Here is a 22535-nt window from a genome sequence, read left to right as displayed (position 1 = left end):
CACAAAAATAGTGACCTTGTAAAACATCCCAACGTCAGCAATAGCTATATCCGACGTTAAATGCTTCCATTGCGACGACAAGACTGGAATGAGAATGATAAAAATCTCGAGGCGCTTTTACCGACAGTAACATCCCTATCAAGTGGGAAGGTGTGGGTTACACTTGGTTATCGAACATCGTGTGATCTCCTGTGCGCAATTATTGTCATTATCGTAATTATTGGAAATTATTGTCAAGGACATACCGTGTGCGATATTGCTGTCTAAAGATATTACTTTTTACGCTAAGTTTCATGTGAGCCATGGATGGGCGCTCTTATAAGGTGAGGTGGGAAGGATGGTATGGCCGTCACAGAACCGAAGGGACAACAGCGATATAACACTGTAGCTGCTTGTTCTCCATCACCGCGTACCGTGTGCGCTGGCTGTCTACTGCGTTGGTCATCCAGCCAGTTGCTTCTTTGAAAGCGCCTTGAATCATATACCGGGTGACCCAAATTATTCGATGTTTTTTTTTCATTTAGAAGCGGTAAAAAATAACTTGGTGCGGTTTGTGCACATGGATTGTGCGGAACGGCGGACATTATTTACGTGATAAGGAGAAATTAAAGAACGATAATAACCGAAAATGAACTAATCAACGCTTTAATTTCTTATTTTAGGGCTAAATATTATATTGTAAAATTCAATGCCGTCAACATCGAAGGCGAGCAGCTGAGCTTTTAAAATGCAGAATCAGCATTGCGGTTCGAGATGTCGAACGTGAAAAACACCCTCTTGAAAATTCCTTAGGTTGGCCTTCCCCACGTTGTACATTGATCAAATGGCGTCGCTCGAATGTTTAATGCTGAATATACTTACGCAGTCCATTTATTCTATGGCTCAAAAGATGACGTTTCTGTGAGGGCACCACGTGCAGCGACGCCATTTAATGAATGTGCAACGTGGGGAAGCCAACACAAGGCCCGTTCGAAGACACCTGCATGTTCTATATTTCTAACCGTTTTACCGATTCGAAAATATTAAACAGTGGGTTCACTTGCTACGTCGGCAGCTTTAAATCTGGAAATATAATGTACCAAAAACTGTATATTAAGCTAATTCAGTCTTTTAATTGCGGTCTATCAAAAAATATCAGCCGCCTTGCCTTGGGATCATACTGCATAGACCGCACTGACGTATTGTTCGTGTTTTTTAACAGAAAAATCTGTATCGAATAACTCGAAGAGCGATCACGCGAAACGAGCCCATTGAGAGACAACCATGACATTCTGTGTGTGCTTTATGCATTATAAAGACGAGCTTGCGTGCCCGACTTAACGTCGAACGTCGCTAAACTTTTATTAACGAATCGGTGAAGGGCATATTTCCAGTGGTAGAACTGAAAAAGCGTCTTAAATACAATTTATACTCTCTTTTTAGCAATACAAATTGCACAGTGGCCATGGCGATCGTCCTGACGCTTTTAAATGAAGCGCGACTATGAAGACTTTTCATTTAGACGTGGGTAACAGTCTGTCAGACGCATACACATAGGTCCCTTTTGGTAATGCACGGAAGCCGTATACCTGTATTGGAGACGTTAACTTGTACGCGCGTGCATTACGCAGGGCAAGCGCTGCATACATGCAGTCGCACAACGAGAGATGTGAGCGAATTATCGCGTCTTTATGGATCAAAGAGCATTGACGAACTGCTAACTGCGCGTTAGGGCATGTCTGCTGACATTCTCGTGGAAAAGGTATTGAAAATGGCCCTCAGTATGTAGTAAAGGAGGCGCAGGATATCTCACTGAAAAGAGTATCACAGTACATATAAGACATGTTAGGGCTCGTCGCGACAATACCTTTGGTACGGCTAGAAGCATCAGCCTAATGAATCTGCAACGTTTATTCCTGGCGTTGAAATGCTAATGGCTAGTTCTTAAAGCGGTATACGAGCGACTCCGAACACGCTAAAAGCACGGCAACGGTTTCTACATGCAAGGAGGTGACCTGGGGAAAAGGAGGAGAAACGAACACGACGCATCGATGGCATGCAAAATTTTTCCCAAGAAATCACTCGTCCCACTCCCTTTCTTCTACTAAACTGTTCCTCGTCGTTGAGTGATGATCTCGGTTCAGCCTTACGCTAGCGGTGCTCACAGACTCGGACGTTGTACCTGTTGGCCGCCTCTTATACGCCTTGTGCACTGACCTCCTCACGTTTCGGGCACTACGAGAGGTCGTCTTTAGAGTTGCACCTCCGTGACCGCCACTGTGTTCAGGTGCAGCTTTAATGTTCATCGGTGCCCGCATTCTAAGCCGTTCTTCTGGCACCTCTGGTCCGTGAAGCGGCGGGCCAGGAGTGGCATGTTGCCCTTTACATCCGGTCGTGGACGAGTCATTCGCGGGCATTTTCTTCGGGACAGCCAGGGGTGGGAAAGGCCCGTCAGCTCCGACGCGGTAACCGGTGGTCCTGTCTGGTTCGCTCAGAAATAGCTGGTAGGCGAGGACCACGAGAAGAGCGGCCGTGACCACGCTACAGAGGACAATTAGAGCGATGAGTCTTTCTTTAGTAGCGACCCTGAACTCCTTCGTCGAAGTCGACATGTTTTTACCGCCGGCATCCGAGTAATCGGCGTAAGACCACGAACGGTACCGCTTGTAGCGATGGTAAGCGGCTTTGTAGCCGGCCAGGTAGCCCGCGTTGTAGCCGTAGTCGTATGAGGTGACCTGCTCGGCATTCTGGTAGGCGCCGTTGTCGTAAGCGCCTTGTTGCTCCAAAGGCTGATGATGTCCTGCGCCGCCCGCAGCGTTGTAATAGACAGGTCCTTCTGAGCTGGTCCATTGGTACGGCTCCTCGGGAAAGGCCTGGCTAGTGTCTTGACGATGATTGGACATGCTTCCCTCCGCTTGGGACTCTCGCCTGTGGAGCTCACCGAAGCTGACGGGAGGGACCTTGCGTTCCGACGTGTTCTAATGTCAGCCTAGACCAGTGACTGCCATCTGCCTTGCCCGAGTTCAGGACACACGGAACAGCGCCGGAAGCACGCGCCCTGCTGCTTCTTTCGCCTCTTCGCAAACAGCGCACACACGAGATGGTAACCTGCGGTTACTGCTCGCACGACGCAGTTTCTGCACATTTAATTACGCCAAAGCGAGTTGAAGCTATTAGGGAGCCATCATAACAACAACAAAAAAGAAAGGATACTGACATGTCGTGAGTCTTGGTTTTCGTTTGTGTTTATTGGATTGACGTGTCTATGTGTATATGTACTTGATATTGGATGATTTTTAACTCGGCCCGATAAACTCAAGTTCGCATGGGCAAGATGTTGGAATAACGTTCCTTACACTTTCATCATCATCATCATCTCTGTCGTCGTGAACTCAACTACGCCTACTGCTGGACAGGGACATCTCCCACAGTCCCCTAATTAACCCTGTCATGAGTCAGTTGCGGCTTCAGACCTTACCTTTGGCTATATGCCCCTACAAGTCAGCCCTTTATATGACAACATTGCCTTAGTCCGCACATTTACTCTTCCTGTTTTTAGCTCTGACAGAATCTCAACGTGCTTATTGTCAGTGCACTGTCCACGTTTACATTCTTTCGCAGGGAACAAAGGCAGAGTGAGACCCTGTAAGCTGACAATGACATTAATGTCACAGCTTCTCTGGTCTCTCAAGAAAAACAAAATTAATCAGGTGCGCCAAAGAATAGAGCTATACATTTCATATATTCTATCCTGCTGCTGGAAATAACGTGCGCCTAGCTCCCTCCAGGAAAAAAATAAAATCAATAGCTGCAATGGTTTCGCACCATAGACCCCAACTCGAAACAGTCACCAGTCTATAACCGCGGTCTTAGCGTGCACTGACGTCACAATAGCCACCCGATTCTTGGCCGATCCCCCAGTGTGGGTATGTGCCATCTTTTGATAGGCTAACAACAACAACAACAATGGGCACCCGGGCGCAGCGCAAAGTGTGCGCAGGAAATTCTTGTTTGCTCTAATGTTGCTGAGGGGTTGTGTATGCAACTTTCCTGCGAACTTTCTCCGCGTCATGACGTTTCGGCCGATCCCGCGTGTGCAGGCAGTGAAAAGTGCGCAATTGCCTCTATCATCATCCGATTGTTCCTAGCGTGCGCGTGTCTTCACAAGAAGCGAAGAAGACCATGAACCATGGGCGGAACGAGGCGGGTCTCGACGCGTCCAGCCCTTTCCGCCGGCCTCATACTGCGTCGTCCATGGAGGCGTCACCGCGCCGTCAACCGGGGGCGTCACTTTCCTGGCCGTGGCCAGTGCGGACGTGCGCGGCGGCCACCGGCGGCGCGCCTCAGCGCTCGCCCTGTCTACGACCACCGCCATCAGCTGCTCGGAACGCCCGCGATTACGAAGATCAGCTACACCTCGCTGCCTCAAGTACGACCCTTCCCGAGCGCTCGCTCGGCAACGGCAAGGAAAGCCTGACCTCGGTGCTCGTCATGCTCGCGCTCTGCGTCTTCGTCGGGCTCATCGTGTCTGCCGTGCTGGCGACCACTCGGCGACTGAACGCTGGCACGGAGACCGAAGCAGCGAGGCTCGACGCGGCGCCGGCGTACGTACCACCTCCGGGCATCGTGCGGTGGTTGGGCAGCCGTGGAGGCGACGAGGCGACGTCGACGACGGATGGGACGGGCGTACGGACCAACTCCACTAAGTCCGTCGGTGGACAGCGTGAGAATGCGAGCGTCCATCTCGACCGTCAGGCCTGGCCGGAAGGCGACCAGGAGCAACGGGAATGGACCGAGGACTTTACGTCCGACCTCGCAGAGGAATCCGGGACTGCATCGACGGCTGCCGACAACTCCACCGAGTCTGTCCTCACGCGCACGCCCGTGAGAGCCGCCGCTTCTGCGGAGCAGCAGCCGACGAGGAAGCCATGGCACCGCACCAAGGAACGGCGAAAATCAGCCGCTACGCCCTGTGAGTTGCCCGTGTGGCATTCTTGCTTAACGTGGCCTTGAAAATTAGGCCATGTCTTCCAGCAACAATTGAGGGCTGCAGTTGGCACACAGTGTGGTGCGTCGTTGACGTTCTGTGTTATAAGTGATCTCTTATTTACGATCTCGCATTGGATACAATTAGTCGCGCAAGTGGTCGAAATTAATCCGGAGCCCTCCACTATATGGCGTCTCTCACAGCTCATGTGCAACGTTGGGACGTTAAACCCTGCACACCATAGCATATTACATAACCTTCATTTATTTTATTTCTGTCATGAAATCGGTGCTACAAGTTTTCAGTCTAGCATGGTACTCCCGCGTTACTGAATGGACTGGTGAAACCTTAAATCGCGTCTGTTTTGATCTTAAAGTGGGCGAAGTGATGTTTATCTTGTCCCGCTTTCAGGCGAGTTTACAGCACCTACCGCTATCGAACCAGGCAAAACGAACGCTGCTTTAACTAAGTCTTTCGTCTTTCGGTTTCAGGTCGACTAAACGTCGAGTGCTCAAGCAAGAGACCTACTTCAACGACAGAGCAACCGTTTATTAATGGAAACTTTACATAGTATACATAACAATGACCTTGAACAAAGTATACAGTCGCAGTTTTGTTGCAAATGTACGTGTTTTTCTCTTTACAGCATGTCGCTATTATTGACGATGTAAATTGATGGATACATTCAGAAACTGTCGGTTGCTGCGCACATGGTGAATGCAACGTTTCAGGCGTCATTTATGACGCTAAAGTTCCGCAGACGATAGCTCCAAAAACAGACTGTAAATATTCTTTTAGCTGCGTTCAAGTTTGTGACGTATTGAGGTGGGCCGGTCTTTGTACCGAACCTCCTCACTCTCTTGCTGTCCCCACTATACCTTACTATTCAAGAAAAACTGAATAATGCAAATAAACGACTTTATTGAGTGTCGGTGTACCTTGGTTTTGCTAGGCGCAGTGTGCTTTGAAGTACGCATGGCTGCCCGTACCGCAGATGTGGAGATGAAAAACTGGTTCGCTGGGGAAAAGTACGAACATGTTGCAGTGGAAGTACACCAGTACAGATACAAGTATTGAAAGAACAACGCAGGCACAGAACCAAGCACAGGAGCCCTTTATTTTTGTATCCTGTTTTTTTCTTCCCGCCCCAGCGCTGTTCATTCTGTCGCCAAACACCAACCGACCCAAAGCTGCGCTCACCAGCACAGCTGTCCGCAGTGTCGCGTCGGAAAAGTTTTTCTAAGCCGTAAAACCGGCAGCTAACGAAAAGGGTTCAGCTTAAGGACAACGCAGCGAGCCATGGAAAGAAAAATGATAGGCGTAACGTGAAGAGACCGGAAGCGGGCAGAGTGGGTGAGGGAACAAATGCGAATTAATGACATCCTAGTCGAAATCAAGAGAAAGAAATGGGCTTGGGCAGGGCATGTAATGCGAAGGCAAGATAACCGCTGGTTCTTAAGGGTAACGGAGTGGATTCCAAGAGAAGGCAAGCGTAGCAGGGGGCGGCAGAAAGTTAGGTAGGCGGATGGGATTAGGAAGTTTGCAGGCATAGATAGGGTGGGCGCAGCTGGCAAAGGATAGGGTTAATTGGAGAGACATTGGAGAGGCCATTGCCCTGCAGTGGGTGTAGTAAGGCTGATGATGATGATGAAAATCGGCAGTCGGGAAGCACAAACGGTCGCTCGAAGTGGTTGAGGAGGGAATCGTGCCCTCCTGCAGGTCCTCCAAGCTACAGTGTACATTGAATATGGGATAGTAGCGCGCGCTCGTCGGGTTGCGTAAACGTCCGAAGAGATGGTGCTAGACACTGGTAAAATTTGATCTGAAATGCCGCGCGAAGTATTCAGAATAGTAAGGCTTCTCAAGCATGTGAAGCTCCAGCAGTTCGCTCTCTCGCAGCGAGGCGTGCTTTGCGCTTCGAGGGTATTTGGTTGCCTTCTTGTCTATATTTAGGATCATGACGGCATGACAGGCCATCGCCTGCTCTACACGCACACGCGTGCAGCGTACGACGTCTTCATTTTTTTGCTTTTAGCCAGGAAGGCTAATGAGTGGAATCAACCCGTCTCGCGAAGCTGTCCGCAGCGTGCGCGTCAATGGCGGCGGCAAAACCAAAGAAACCTTGCACGCAACGTGACGCGGAAATCCAAGCGCCGATTTCTAACTTCCATGATCGGCACGCTTCCGGCGACAAATCCTCAGTCCGTCAGTATCAGCATGCGCTCTTGGAGCTATATTTGATGTCGAAGGAAGCACTGATCTCACACTGAGCCTTCACCCAGGCCGGTATCACCCGCAAAGCCAGAAATATTTTTATGAAAGCCTTATTGAGTACATTTTTTCCCGACAAAATTAAAGGAATGCATTGTGCAAGAAATGTATCGCGAAATGAAAACGCACGAGACAGAGGAAGATGCAGTTCGTACAGGGGGCGAAACAACGGGTGCCCGAAGCGGGCAAAAAACGAAGGGCCGGCAGGTGCATTCCAACAGCGGCCAAACTATACTCCGCAGGCCAACTCTCACTATGCGCCCCTGAACCCAGGAGATCAAGCTTACAGCCATGGGTATTTTACCAACAAAGCCGCAGCCAGCAGTCATGGGGGAGCCGGTGATGCCGAGAAGGGCTGAAGGACAGAAGCCAAGAGGGCGCTCCTTCTCAGAGCCGGCGAGGAGCTTCCCGTCAGACAAGAGCAGGCAGAGCTGGACATGGGAAAGCCCAGACGGCACAGACTGGAAGTCCAGCAGCTGCGGCGCCGAGCGCTGGAGCAGAAGCAGCCCGTACGAGAACCAGGAGAGCATCGAGTCGTCCAGCGACATCAGCAAGGACGAAGAGCTGAGCTCCGCGGTGAAGGCGGGCATGCTCGGCTTCATCCTAGTCATGTGTTTGGTCGTGACGATATTCCTCATGAACCTGCCACGCCCCCCGGTCGCGAGGGATACTGCGACGCCCGAGGCCAACCTCTCGACGGTGGAGTCCATTCCTGGTGCAAGCAAAACGCCGGTCATCGTGGACGACGGCAACCAGGGGCCAGAGCCGCCAGGGCGCACTGCGCTGCCTCACGGCGGTTGACAAGACATTGGCCAGCCGACGATCACAGCTAGCGCACTCTTTGTTGGACGCTGCACCATGGGGCGCGACCGAACCGTTGCGTATAGATGTCGACAAGCTCCCCGGGTCATTCGAGTCTGGATGTCGCGGACCACCTGCCGACTGGTGCTCTATGAAAAAAAAACCTTTCAGGCTGCTGCCATTGTGTGATCATAAACGCCTGATCACAACCTCTTGTTCTTGAATGCTTGTAAAGCATTCAGTGGTTAGACCGCTCGGCTATTAGCCCCTGGTTGCCTGACTACGCCCACTGCAGGACAAAGGCCTCTCCTATGCCTCTGCATTAACCCTGTCCTCTGTCAGATGCAGCCACCGTATCCTCGCAAACTTCCTAATCGCACCCGTCCATATAACTTTCTGCCGTCCCCTGTTACGCTAGCCTTCTTTTAGAATCTATTTCGTTACCGGTAAGGACCAGCGTTACCCTTAAGACCGAGCGCTGTCTCGTACCGAGAATGTATGATGTTCTCTGCCTGAAGTATTTCGGTTCGGTTCAGAATCTAATAGGGCAGATTGTAGGTTACCCTGCTTACTACAAGACTCATCGCCAGTTTGAAAGCATCTTCTTCCCTCATACTGCGCCTTTTATTGATGATCCTCTTGATCATCCTTCCAGTCTGCGTTGTTGCTGTCTTTAGTAGTGTATGTGAGCACAACGTTGGGCTGACTGTATCCATATACCGAGTATTCTGACCAGGTTCTTCTCTGGAATTTATTTGCCATGTAGTAGAACCTTGAGGCCCGTGTCCGTTTCTACTTGCTTTTTCCTCTTGACCTTTCAGACTCTGATTAGTTCCAACTTCTCCGCGGAGCACCACGCTAGCCTTCGTGCTAAGACGCACTCTTCTACACAGGTAGCCACAGCCTGAAGTTTATCTTTCTTGACTCCAAGGAAGTCCTTATTTGCCCATTTAGTTATGTAGTCTCGTCGGCATATATTGCAAGGCCGAGGTGTTCAATTTCGCCTAGCTTTCTTGCCAAGCCAATCATTGCTACGTTAAATAGCATGGGTAATATGACTGATCCTTGAGGTGCTCCTTTATTGAATACTTGGATCTTTCCCGATTGTATTTCTCCTAGCCTTAGCGTGACGGTTCTTCCCGTGAGGATAGCCTTCATGTAGCCATAGATTTTTCTGCCCATTCCCAGATTCTCCGGCCCTCCGAGAACCCCATCGTGGCTTATGTTGTCAAAAGCACCGTTTACATCCAGGGCAATGATGACGTTCTCATATGCTTCCGTTGCCTTCTGTATGATCCTGCGTGGAGAGTTTAGGTCTGAAGCCAAACATGGTGCGGGGGACCAGATGCTTGTCTTCTATAAATATTTTGAGACCTCTCGGTCACCAATCCCTCGTAAAGATTACCGAGACAGGAGGTGAGCGAGATGGGTCTGAGGTTTTCGATGGCTAATTTCTTGCCCGGCTTGGGTATCATGATTTCCTCGGCGTGTTTACACTCTCCGGGAAAAGTTTTTTTCCCAATCGCTATTAATTAATTTGTGAGCTCCTGGATTGACTCGTCGTTCAGGTTGCGGATTAGGGCGTTACTGATCCTGTCTGCCCCTGCTGCCGTGTTCTTGCGAGCCTTCCTTACTGCCATGTATACTTCTTTCTTGGTGATGGGTCTGTCTAATAATTCGTTTTCTTCACCTTGATAGGGTCTGATTTCAGCTCCGTGATGGCCCTGGTAATTCATATTTCTTTAATTCATTTGACTGTTCCAATTTTTATATTGATCTAGTCTTCTCACGCCTATATTTCCCCGCGCAAATACCTCATTGGGATTATCCACTGAACCTTGGCCAAGCCCCCTGCGTGGGTTGTTGTTAGCCTATCAAAAGATGGCGCATACCCACACTGGGGGATCGGCCATGTGCCCTGCTTACTAAGGAGAAGTGGCTCTAGATCAGAACGCCGTCCCTTCGCCTCTTCAGTTTTTTCCTGATTTACGACATTATAATGAAACCGCTGTTTCTTTTTTGGTGACGGTGATGGAAGCGGACGCTGTTGAACTTCAGTCCGGTCGGTCAGCCGCTGCCGCCCAGAGGAAACGTCTTGGCCTCCCGAATGACGCAAGCAGCCAGGCCACCGTGGTGTACTCGGCCACCAGTGATGACTCTTCGGCTGACGACAGCTTCATCAGAGTCCTATAGGCAAGAAGGCCAAACGGAGACTGCGCAAAGCTGAGGACTCGTCGTCGTCGAGTACGTCCACGATTACTACGGAGCAAGGATCATCGGCACATACTGTCATATTTGTGCCTGAGACTCCCCCCGACTTTCTCAACAACATCAATAGGCAAGCCACGTCTGTGTTCCTGGTGGCCCGCGTCCCGGGAGCAATTAAAGATGTGAGGGTGAATCGTTTTAGGAATGTCGCCATTGATGCCATGTACCGGAACGCGCTTGAGAGTTTAGCAACATCAGAACGCTCGGTGGCATCAACGTTCGTTCCCATGTCCTTCTAGGCAGTGGCACTACGGCAGGCGTCATTTACGACGTCGACGTAGCCATCCGCGACTCTGATCTGCCCATTTTGATTCAACCAGCTACCGACGGTGTAGCCATACTGCAAGCTCAGCGCCTTGGGAGGACAAAGTGCATCAAGCTGATCGTCCAAGGGGACTGCATTCCAACGTACGTGAAGGTTGGGCACTTTCGGCATGCAGTTAGGCCTTTCGTCCTGAAACGTCTCCAGTGCCGGAAATGCATGAAGATAGGACACGTGAGTAGTGTATGCAATTTCCTCACCGTGTGCCCGCGGTGTACTCAGCCACACAGCGGCGATTCTTGCCGGGCAACAGTCCTTTCGTGTGCCAATTGTCGCGGCCCTCATGACGCTGCCTCAAAAGATTGTCCTCGCCTGAAAAGGGAAAGGAAGATCCCCAGGTGGCCGAAATTATTCCGGAGCCCTCCACTACGGCACCTCTTTCTTCCTTTTACTCCCTCCTTTATCCCTTCCCTTACGGCGCGGTTCAGCTGTCCAACGATATGAGACAGATACTGCGCCATTTCCTTTCTCCCAAAACCATTATTATTATACTCAAACAAATGACAAGCGACAATTCCACTAAACGAGGCACTAATTCCACACACAGAGAAGCTGCCGCTGAGGTGCGACGACGTCGTCGCCCTCGTCACAGACCTTATAAACGTGTAGCGAGCATTGGAAAGGATCGTCCGAGAATTTCCGCAAGTTGTCCTCCCCCTCCGCATGCTACTTTAAGGATTGGGAACAATATGACTGGTGAGGCACAGACGGCTGTCGCAGACGGGCTTTGGCCATTCGTGGCTGAGCTACACACACCCGCAGTGACCAAGCAGGTATTGCGTACTCAGAGTCCTGAGCCCATAGCTAATCAAGCACAAGTCACAACTCCGGTCAAAGACCGGGACCGCCAAGTGACTTGGCCATCGCTCTTGAAGCACCCACCCCAGCACCGCGCACCCAGTGTGTTGAGCCTACTGCTGGTCGGGTAGTAGGTCAGAAACCGGACCAGGTCGCAGACGAGCAAGTGATTGCAATGCTAAAGCCAATCGTGAATGTCATGCGTGTGCTGCTTTCCAGCATGCACATACCAGCTGCACAGAATGCACTGCAGATGCTGGATTTGTTGAATCCAGCGCTTGCATCTGTCCAATAGCTGGCACAACGCATCCTCCAACCTCATCCTTCCGAGAAGTCCGATGCTTACGTTGTCATCAACATTATCAGCCTCAACGGCAAGCAGCCTTTCCTGGCACTGAAACGTCTGCGCTCCCTAGTGATGGAGGGCCCTCGATCTGTTCCACACAGGTCGCAGCAGTCGGCAGCCATCAAGGTGTGCAGGCTACAGCTGCGGCGGCCTGTGACAGTGTTTGTGTCATTGCCTGTCGTGCTTGCTACGGACCGCATTTTTCTACTTCTTATTCTGGCCCCGCCGCGGTGGCTCAGTGGTTAGGGCGCTCGACTACTGATCCGGAGTTCCCGGGTTCGAACCCGACCGCGGCGGCTGCGTTTTTATGGAGGAAAAACGAAGGCGCCCGTGTGCTGTGCGATGTCAGTGCACGTTAAAGATCTCCAGGTGGTCGAAATTATTCCGGAGCCCTCCACTACGGCACCTCTCTCTTCCTTTCTTCTTTCACTCCCTCCTTAACCCTTCCCTTACGGCGCGCGGTTCAGGTGTCCAACGATAGACAGATACTGCGCCATTTCCTTTCCCCCAAAAACCAATTATTATTACTTCTTATTCTTTTACGCCCCCCTCATCCCTCTCCCCCAGTGCAGGGTGGCCAACCGGAACATTTTACTGGTTAACCTCCCTGCCTTTCCTCTACCACTTCTCTCTCCTCATCGGTGCCTTGGAAGTATATTAGCCTTTCCATAGCGCTTCCCGTCTCCTACTTAGTTTTGGAGGGATCAATTAGGGCTTTAGGGATGTTCCAGTTACTGAAAGGAGTAAAAAGGGAGTGCGCTAGAGTAGAGCTTACTCACTTTTTACTCCCATGTGGACATATTTGTGTTGAGTGTGGAGGGTTCCGTTGAGCGAATCGTTAAATTGTTCCCCATTTTGTCTGGCCAGCTGGGTCGCGTACTCTTCGGCTTTCGCCATGACTTCCGCCATCTTCAGCTTGGGCTTCCGATTGCGTTTTTGCTTCTTCCGTCTCTTGGTCAGCCCTCTCCTTGCTTCCCACAAGCTTAGGAGGCGACTATCAATTTCCGGTGTTTCCGTCGTTGTCTATAGTCTTCGTGCGCTTCTCCTTAAGTGTATCGTAGCCTTTTACACTCCAATTGTCTCTAGGTTGCCGATATTTACCTCACTTTCCGCTCTGAAGATGTCCCAATCCGTGATCTTGACGTTGCCAATCTTATTGCGAAGCGTTCCAGCTATCACTCTGGTGCTCAGGATGTAGTAATCGCTGCCGAAGTTTTAAGTTCATTCAGTCGTCCCCATTCTGACAAGCGACAGGTCAGGACATGTGTCTTGGCTAACACTGTTTCCAACTCTCACGGGTGTATCTGGCTCGAGTATTAATTCCAGGTTGAAGTTTTCAACCTCTTTTACCAGTGTGCTCACGCGTTCATAATGGGCCGTGTGCAGCGACGAGGTTGGAGAACGGCGGGGCAGCAATGACCTCGGAGTCGGCAACTCTGTCGAGGCGCAGCAGGCCGTGCACGCCATGCAGCGTAGCGTCGTTCAGCTATGGTCCCTAGAGAGATAGTTCTGCGGGCGCGTTCACAATTTTCAGTGAGAAAAGGGGCGCCAGTGTCAACAAAACAAGCGCCGAAACTGACAAACTGTCCACAAAAACGCTCCACGCAGTCCACGCTTGGGCCGGGATAAGTTTTCCGCACATTTTGTGCGGTTCTCGCCAGAGGAAGTTATGCGAAGTAATTTCAACTTGTCACATCGAATTGGTACGTAAATGTTGGGCAATATTACATATCGGCACACTCCGCGCGAAAAGCCCAATGCGGTTCACTTGAGGTTTGCTGTACTCCTTGGTGGAAAAATTCTATTCCGTAAAAACGAGATATCAGATACATGGGCTTTTAGAGGAGCTCCTAAAGATAACCGGGATTAATCCTTCAAATTCCCATTATTTTGTTAAAAATTCAACAGTTTCGTTAGAGCGAGGTTATAGTTATTTTATATCCCATTTTGCGCAGACAGCTGTTTCGTGGCAAGTGCGTTAGAAATCGCGTCGCGGCTAACACGCTCGATCCAATTTGGGCGATTTCCACCAGCAGCAGTAGCAGCAGCAGCCAAGAGCCGATTTCATGTACTATATCTCTGAACAAACTGAATGCCCAGATTTTCATCTAGATAAGCAGAGACATCTCACAATTCCTGTTCCCTTTTTGTGTGTGTGTGCTTGAAATGAAAAAAAGGAGAGAAAAAAGTTTCAGGCAGTTGCCCTTATTTATTTCAGACAATTCTGAAGCTTGCTCCAAACCACCGTTCAGGTTAAAAAGCCTCGGTTAGGATGCTGACACAGAGATCGTTGCAAGTGTCACAGTCCATGGAGCAAACAGTGACATATATTTCCACAACCACAGCGTCCATAGTGTGTAGAAGTACCACAGGACAAGTCAACAACGAAAGAAAAATAATAATAATAAATTTACAAATATTGTGACTCTGCAGGTGAGGTTTTTGCAATGTCCACTCAAGGCCTATTGCAGTGGTCCGTGAAAGTCACAGGATGGCTTGTCTGACACAGACAAGTTGAATGTGTATACGATGTGTTTGTCAGTGACTGGCTCATATACAGGCATCTTCAGCAGACTGGTCTTGTTTATTTAACATGCACACACACATGTTAGGGCTGCAAAGCAAAAGCTTTCACTCTACCTAATTGACCCACTTCTCCAGATAACAGCACTAACAATTCAGTTCCACATATATTCCCAGTATTCTGCAGCCAGTCTATTGATTCTTCTGTACCTCATCCATAAAATAAAAGAATAAAAACCTTGCTGACGAGCACTTCTCTTGAATTAAGCCATTATGTGACATGTGACTAAAATCATGTAAATCGGATGTACTTCATCCAGTCTAAAATCGTCACTCAAGTGAGAACACAAACTGTTAGCAAAGCTGGCAAAACTGCGACCCTTTGTTTGCATTTCATTAAAAAAGCCACAGCAATCCGATTATTATTCTACTTTTAGCCAACACAATGCCAAATAATCACTCAGTATTGACAGTTTCACAACTCTGACCCATCCCTCTAACTATACTCAGCGACAACTTCTGGCAATGCAGTGGAAGCTATGGAGCTGAAATGCCCACTTCCTACACAGCGAAAAATAGACCCCATTTTCAGCTATTAGTTTCGGCAAAACATATACAGTAAAACCTCGTTAATTCGAAGGCATTGGGACCGCGAAAAATATTCGAATTAACCGGGTTTTCGAATTAAGCGACCACAGCAAAAAAATTAACCCAGGTAAAAATTTCGTTGCAGCAAAGCGCTATTTTTACTGGGCAAACTTTGCGATTACCGTATATTGTCGCGTAAAAGTTTAACGTCCAGCACGTAGCCCGTGGTGGTCAGAAATAAGACTCAAAATATGAGTCGACGCGTAGGCCCCACCCGCCCCGCGTGTTTCGTCCCGCAGCCGCATTTTTCGTAGTTGCAACTTCCCTCGGGATGACATCGCGGCGCGCGCAACTCAAAGCAACAAGCGCATAACGTTGCAGTCACACAAGGACAGCAATCCGAAGCCAATGGAGGCAAAAAGTGAAGAAAAAAAAGGGGGGGGGGGGCTTACACCTAATCTCCATACTCCCGAGCGGCCCGACTGACTAGCCGGAAATTGAACTGCAAACATTTCTGTAGTTTCGGATTCCGACCCGACGCACGCACCGTAGATTCTCGGAATCAAAAGTTTTCCCTCGCGCTACCCGCAGCTCGTCCGAGGTAGCGACCGCCGGGTAAACGGTGCGCAATTCGAATTTTCTTCAGCGGAACCGATTTGCACACGAATTTACTTTTTTTTTTTGAGGAATGGAGCCCCGTGCGTCTTGCCGGGAACTGGCACAGGCACGCGGCGCGTACCACTTGACGCTTGTCCAAAACTACCTTAGACCCCGCAAATAGGTCGGCTCCGCGCATAGGTCGACCCCGGACTTTAGGATTGTCGTTTTTTTTTTTTGAAGAAAGGTCCACCTAACCCTCTAATCACGGCACACTGCTCTAACAAACGGTGCAGGCCGGCACTGCGCGCGGTCGACTCGTCGCGGGACACGCACTATCGCTGACGCTGTTGGGGTCGGGAGGTGCTTCGATGCCAGCGGCTCCACTAGACACTGCCTTGACCACGACCAGGCTAGCGAAGAGCGCACGCACCACTGCCTCCAGTCCTGCCGTGCCTTGACGTAGCGAGCCGTGCCGATTGCCTTTTGTGTCGAGAGTAGGCTGAGGTGCCTCGCATATCATGCATCGGCTTTATTAGTCGGCATCGCTCTGCAGCGCTGTCTCGCAGCTCCGAGGGGCCGTCGCTTCATAGGCTTGCGGCGAAATCGTGGTCAAACATCCTCGCACAGCAACCATCTTCGAATTAACCGGACTGCATGTGCGCCGCCGCTTCGAATTATCTGAGTTGAATTATCGATGTTTTACTGTATTGTCAATACTCATTATTTGGGAATACAACATGCCTTCTTTCAACGTTAAAAGTAAAGTAAAAAAACAGCCGTCTCGATTACAACGAATTTGCTAGGCATGTCTATTTACAAGAAGCTTCCATAGATGGCGCCAGCTGCACCAGCGGCGGAGTGAAGGTACCGCGGAGAGAGCAACACGCCAGGTGGCCAAGCGCATCTCAGTGCTGCTGAACTATCCGCCCAAATGACACTGCTACAGACACAATGCCCCTGTAGCCTTCCCTTCATTGCCAAGAAAAAGTGTCGTCATGTATAGGAACACATCCGCTTCCTCATAACCCTGCTTGACTGTGACACGAGAGAGTAAGTGGGCTGGCCACAAGTACACATGCTCCACTGACTTGGAAAGGCTGCGCCAAGTGCCAGCTGCAGAGACATAACACATTCTACTAAGTTGTCAACCATGCATAAAAAGCATGCAGCAAACACAGCACTTGCAGATGCCAAGAAAGTGCATGTGATATGGAAAAAGAAGTTCTGCTGCGCAGTGTGTGTGCGTCTGAGTATACATGTATCAAATGTGACCAGACTTGAAAACTAACAGAAGCAAGCATGCGCTCCATTTCCCAGGCTTCAGGTGACTTCCTTTTCAGGGAGAGGCGATAACAATGACAACAACAACAAAAATGAAAAGGAAGGGAAACACAGGCGGCTGCCTAGAAGGGTCGATAAGAAGCCAACTCTGCCGCCAAGCTCTGCCTGGGATTAGCTGCATGGCATGAAAGGGAGCGATCACAGAAATCTAGAGGACTCTTTGTGGGCTGAATGAAGGAAGTGCACTCACTCCAGATCCAAGCAGGTAAGTTGGGGCTCTGGCAATGCTAAGGTCATATAGCGCCCCTTTGTAATCACTTCTACAAGCGTCATGCATCCCCCTTCTGTTCACCTTTTTTTAATGCTGCCACAATGTGTCAGTCACGAACACTGTTCTTCCTTATTTCTTTTTTTACCTTTTGGGTAAATTCGTCTGCCTTCTAATGGCATTCACTCGGCCCACTAGGAGTGCCCTAGAACACCGTAAATGAGAATCCTTAAGCAATGCGGCTTCTTGGGTGTGTGCTGGAAACACCAACGGCAAACTGCTGAGAGTGGGTGACTGGGGGAGGAGGTGGTGCAGAGCAGAGTGCCGTCTCAGGCCTTGCGGGTGGGGGCGTTATACTCTTCGACGTCGGAGTCGCTGCCCTCAGATGCCGTGTCGTCCAGAGCGAGGCGGTCAAAACCCCGGTGTGGCTGCAGAAGCTGGCCCAGGTCCAACTTTCCCTGGGACCAGCCTTTGCTGCTGGACCCTTTGTCTGCACATGCCAGTCACAACAAGGCTGCCTCAGTGACCTGCCAGAATGCTCTATACATTTAAGAGGTTACAAGTGCGACATACTCAAGTGTCGGAAGCTGTCCCCTGTTCCCATAACCCAGGGTTTGACAGAATACCACCAAGTCAAGTAGCAGCTCAATTGTAAAATCTCAAGTTGTCGACTAAGTAAAACATAATTTGAACCTGTAACCTGTATGACTCAGTTGTTAATAATCTTGTGAACAATGAACTGATTTGGGCTCTGAAATGTCAGTTTTGACTTAGCCAACGAGCTGCTACAGTACTATTGCAGTCCCCTGTTCAGATGCACTCTAAAGTTGCAGTTCAGTTTTTATGAACAGACATTTCATAACCTATATTAGGTGCATGTTGCAAAAAGGGAAGAGAAGAGCCCTCTGCAGCAACATATCTCTGGCACATGATGGCAATGCAGTGCTCTGAAGGAGTCATGATGTTACATGTTACAGATGGGCTGTAAGCATGAACGCTGCCCCGCTCTGCAGACCTGCATACTCTTCACTGAAATGACAATGCTACGTAATCTCTGCTGCAGAGAATTTGTGCTTTACTGTTCTAACTGCTGCAGCAAAAAACTGGGTAATGTACAAACCCTTTACAAGAAAGTTTGGCTTTTTCCTTTCAATTGGCAATCTTCATTCCATTAAAGGGACCCAGAAAGGGGCTCTCAATAAAGTTGTGATATGTCTGGGATGTTAAAAGACGCCGCTTCATAATTATCCTCCCGCAAGAATTATTTCAATGCGTTTTATGGAAGCTGAGCTATATGCAGACAAAATTTGAACTTCGATATCTTCAAGCCTGTTTCTCTCCTCTTGCATGCCAAAATGGTGGCACTCCTCCGCTAGCCCCACCCACTCGTCTGCTCCCCTACCTCCGCCAACTGCGGCGCACGCAGAGTGGCCATGGTAGCACGTGACGTCTGAAAGAATTTGGCGCTGTGAACCAATGATAACCCCCGGCTGCTGACGTCACTTGCACGATGTGACGTCGTATGCCAGGTTTTCATGCGAAAGCCCGGCACCGCGTGTTGCCGTGAGGTGCGAAAGCGGGAATTTTTAAAAATGTATTGTAAATTTCTCGCTTGCTTTCGAGGTCTAGTATGCGGCTCTGTGGCCTGTACTCTACATACTGCAAGCATTTTAAAGCCAAGCTCAAACACCCCTTTCTGTGGCCCTTTAACAGCTAAACAATTATTTCAATGGTTAAGCTCGCATAAATATGTGTCAACCTGTCATAATTGTAAAAAAATGTGGTCTGGTCCACCACATGTACAAAAATCAAGGCATGTCCTATGTCGTGGTGGTGGTAGCGCTTTATTTTAAAGAAAAAAAAGTTAAGGAAAAGAATGTTGCCGGCTGCGGCAATTGCTATCTAATACCTTAAGCATCTGAGCTGCAGACGCCGGAGGTGAAAGGGAAAGGATAGCGAGGAGAAGTATAGAGGGGAGCGATTGCAAGAAAGGACAGGGGAGAGCTTTGTACCCTATTTACAAAATACAAAAAGTAATCAAGTTCGCGCCGCTCGCGTGCAAATGTCCAGGCTCCGTCCGAAAATAAGTGCGCGCGAGCGGCCACTATGCACATTCATTTACAGTTAAAGATAACCTATGTGCCATGCCACTACTTCAACGACATAGTTACAATTAGACCTTCCAAATTATTCTCAGCTTCAGAGCCATGCTTCATGCTATGCATACAAGGCAGCACTCCTGCTTAATACACACTGCAAAAAGTTTGGTGGAAGTCATGCGCTATGTGCTATCTGAGAAAGCAATCTCTGCCCTTCAACTAGCAACAGCATTAGTAATGCAGCAAATTGGGCTAGTTGGTGATGGCTCACGACGGAAAGAACAATACTGCACTAAAAAGACAAAGACAACCATGTAAAGGACGGCATGCACATGTTCTGTCTTTGACATGGCTGTCTTTGTCTTTTTAGCAAAGTATAATACTTTTAGCAACAGGATATTTTTTGTCAAAACCTGATGAGTTGTTTCAACTGTCTGCATTATTTGTGCGGCACTTCAAGCGTCTGGTTAGAGTGTTCATGGCAAATCAGCAGTTCGTTTTGACTTTGCAGCCATGTGAACGTGCTGCAATCTTGGGTTTGGCCAGCAACTCTGGCTTGGCACAAACGACATAGGCCAGGAATTCAATGTAGGGATGGGAAATGCAGTGGGCAAAGAGATGGCTGATAATTATGGCAGTGCACATATTTCTGATGACAGATTGACATTACAAAAGGTATAGTCGCTGCCCTCCCTACAAATCTTACCACAAAGCAGGTGCCAAAGTGACAGCAGACTCCTGCTGCCCCTTCCCCCTTAAGCCTTCCCATCCACCCCTTCCTCACCAAAGCATCCTAGCTAGCGCCAAATCACACTTGTTTTTCTATTGTAATAAATAACCTAACTACCACACTGGTATGCTCCAAGGTGGCCTGATTTCTGAAGCTTGCTTTTCTCTACGATGCTGGCTTGTGCACAAGTGGTTCATTAGTACATTGGCAGACTGCCACTAAAATACGGCCATGCAAATATGACCTCAGACTATAACTGCCATAGTTCAATAAGTGAGGTACAAAGGTGAGAGAATGAAGTGACTGATATTACGAATGAAGTGTCATTCAATGCAATTCAAAACATGTTAACAACAACTGTCATTAAAAAATGCAACACTGCTCTTCAGAGTGGGTCCCACTACCTGCACTTGCACAGAAGCAAAATTTGGCTCGGATTATATATACTGACATATTTAATCAATAATATCTTGAACGCTTGAAAAATAAGAATGAATTCACATATAGCAGGCTCCGTTTCATAACTCTTCTATCGGACACACTGAAACATTTCACTCAAGTAACAATCGAGACTCTAGATAGCATTCAAATCTGACAGAGTTCCACAGTGCTCCATGACAGCGCTCCATGACAAAGAAAGTTCAACATTCACTCACTAAAGTATTGCAGATGCGCTGCTACAATTAAGTTCCATTTTTGTCTCTCTGCTTGTCTTGTGTGTTCACTGTATCTGCTGTTTTACGATTACAACTGATGGTGAGAGAGGGGCTACTAATGATGGCTTTCAGTTTCCTTTGAGAATGGCTGCTACTGAGCATTCAGATTCCGAAACTGAGCACACACATGTTCGTGTTTCGAAGGCATTTGAAGCTCTCAAGTGTCTCTGTGGTTCTCCGCTGACTCAAATTACATTTGAACCGAATCTGCTGTTGAAAAACATAGCATATTTGTGTAGTAGCACATGACCGGGAGTTGTGTTGAATGACAATTCGACAGCATCTGAAACACCCATGTAGAATAGTTATGAGATAAACTCTGTTAAGCTAAATTCTTTGGTAAGCTGAACAAGTTAGAAATCAATATTTAATATCCGACAGGTGTAATGCCAATAAAGAAAAAGAAAAATATATCAACACGAACAGTTTAATTTGTGTGCACAGTCAATCCAAACTTTTACAGTTGCACAAGAATGTAACTGAGTGAGACCGTATGCAGAGATGTACTCCCAGCCTACAAACCACAGGCAAGTTGTGGTGGGTCTGCATGCGAAAGTAACTAAGCATATTTGCTCTTCAGGAACAGTGCTTTTCACAAGCATGAGAGCTATGACTACTTACTGCAAACACTGGGGATATACCCCATGTGATGGTCACATATAGACAAAGCTAATACCCATAACAGCTCAATGACTGACTGAAGGCTGAGTGTGAAATTTAAGAAAAACGCTCTTTTAAAGTGCCTAACCAATGATTCCAAGCAATTCACACTTGGCTCATCCCATGTTTATTTGTACAGTCGATGTTGATCATTGGGCTCAAAGGGGATTAAAATTTTCTTCAAATTATGCAGAGTCTAAGTTAATACGAGCCTTTTCAATACACTTAAATGTAGACTTGTGCAAATATTTGCTAATTTCGAACATTCAGTAAAATACTAAAGAATCAATACTCAATTCAATTTAAATGTGTGGTATTTGAAATCTCGAAGTATTTGTCTCAAACGAATAATGCTTTCCTGAATGCTCACTTCGTGCGCTCTGTTCCTGAGGTGTTTCCTGTGGGATGGCATCGAGAAGTGCGTGCAGCTATAAGCAGCAGCCACGTAACGACACAATCGCAATTATGACCAGCGGTCATAATTCACTTCGCATGCAGGCCCAGCTGACTAAGCGGCAAACCGAACCACCAAATTGTCAACAGTCCTATAGTTTCATATCTTGGAGTGATGCACGCTCCGAAGGTTACCAAAAGAACTGAAAGTTTGCTCTTGCACAACCTACCACTCATCCAGGAACACGACTGCCAACAGTAGTAGGCTGAGTATATGGTGTGCGGTCCAAATTTTCATTAGGGCAAAAGTTTGCATACTAAGTAATGATTTTTTTTTTTTGACACATGGAGTTCCACGGATCATCGTGGAAGCGGGCACAGGCATGAGGCACATAATACCCATGGCTAAGCCAAACCTGCCTCAAACCTCACAAATAGGCCAACTCTCTGTGCAGGTTGACTCCCCCCAATTTCGGACGGCCATTTTTGCAAATGGTCAACATTTTTGAAACGTGGAGCTCCACAAATCGTGGTGAGAATGGACACCAGCACTAGGCGCGTAATACCCGTGGTTCAGTCAAGCCTACTCACATCCCCCTCTGTGTGTAGGTCGACTCCCTCAATTTTGGATGTCCATTTTTACAAAAGGTCACCACAGCTCTAATAGTGCGATAAATAAAGCTTTGACACATTCTTTTTTTTTTTTTACATGTAATAACCTTCTGTGCCAAACTAAAAACTATTCAAATTATTTGCTTTGAAATTATTCGAACAAAATCACCATATGTCTGCTTCTACAGGTAATTCGGTAATTCACTTTGAACAAATAAACGTTTTCACAAGCCTACTTAAATGCTGATGAGAGAAAAGAATTAGTTTGAATCGAGCAGAACTTCCAATTAGGT

The 22535-nt window shown here is 48.3% G+C and overlaps 2 protein-coding genes across 2 annotated transcripts in view; one reads left to right on the top strand and one right to left on the bottom strand.

The window, feature by feature from the left end:
• The first annotated feature begins 4113 nt into the window (after positions 1–4113).
• Positions 4114–5537, top strand: LOC144124156 (uncharacterized). The gene is made up of 2 exons (XM_077656813.1): positions 4114–4951; positions 5458–5537. The coding sequence occupies exons 1-2, from the start codon at positions 4162–4164 to the stop codon at positions 5535–5537; spliced, it is 870 nt and encodes a 289-aa protein (XP_077512939.1). The 5' UTR covers positions 4114–4161.
• An 8424-nt stretch (positions 5538–13961) lies between these two features.
• Pal1 (Peptidyl-alpha-hydroxyglycine-alpha-amidating lyase 1) overlaps positions 13962–22535 on the bottom strand; it is a 40291-nt gene continuing 31717 nt past the window's right edge. The window contains exons 22-23 of the mRNA XM_077657984.1: positions 16187–17522; positions 13962–14920 (exon numbers count right to left, since the gene is read on the bottom strand). Of these exons, the coding sequence (XP_077514110.1) occupies positions 17362–17522 (161 nt within the window). The 3' untranslated portion in view covers positions 13962–14920; positions 16187–17361. The remainder of the gene's footprint in view (positions 14921–16186; positions 17523–22535) is intronic.

The sequence above is a fragment of the Amblyomma americanum genome, chromosome 3 (genome assembly GCF_052857255.1).
Source record: "Amblyomma americanum isolate KBUSLIRL-KWMA chromosome 3, ASM5285725v1, whole genome shotgun sequence".
Taxonomy (NCBI): Eukaryota; Metazoa; Arthropoda; class Arachnida; order Ixodida; family Ixodidae; genus Amblyomma; species Amblyomma americanum.
Note: the sequence above shows the minus strand (reverse complement) of the source record. Positions and strands in the feature narration are given on the sequence as shown.

Bases quoted from the DNA above. Each gene is read 5' to 3' on its own strand.
- LOC144124156 (XM_077656813.1), top strand. From the start codon at position 4,162: ATGAACCATGGGCGGAACGAGGCGGGTCTCGACGCGTCCAGCCCTTTC. The intron at 4,952-5,457 runs GTGAGTTGCCCG...TTTCGGTTTCAG, and splicing joins AAAATCAGCCGCTACGCCCT to GTCGACTAAACGTCGAGTGC.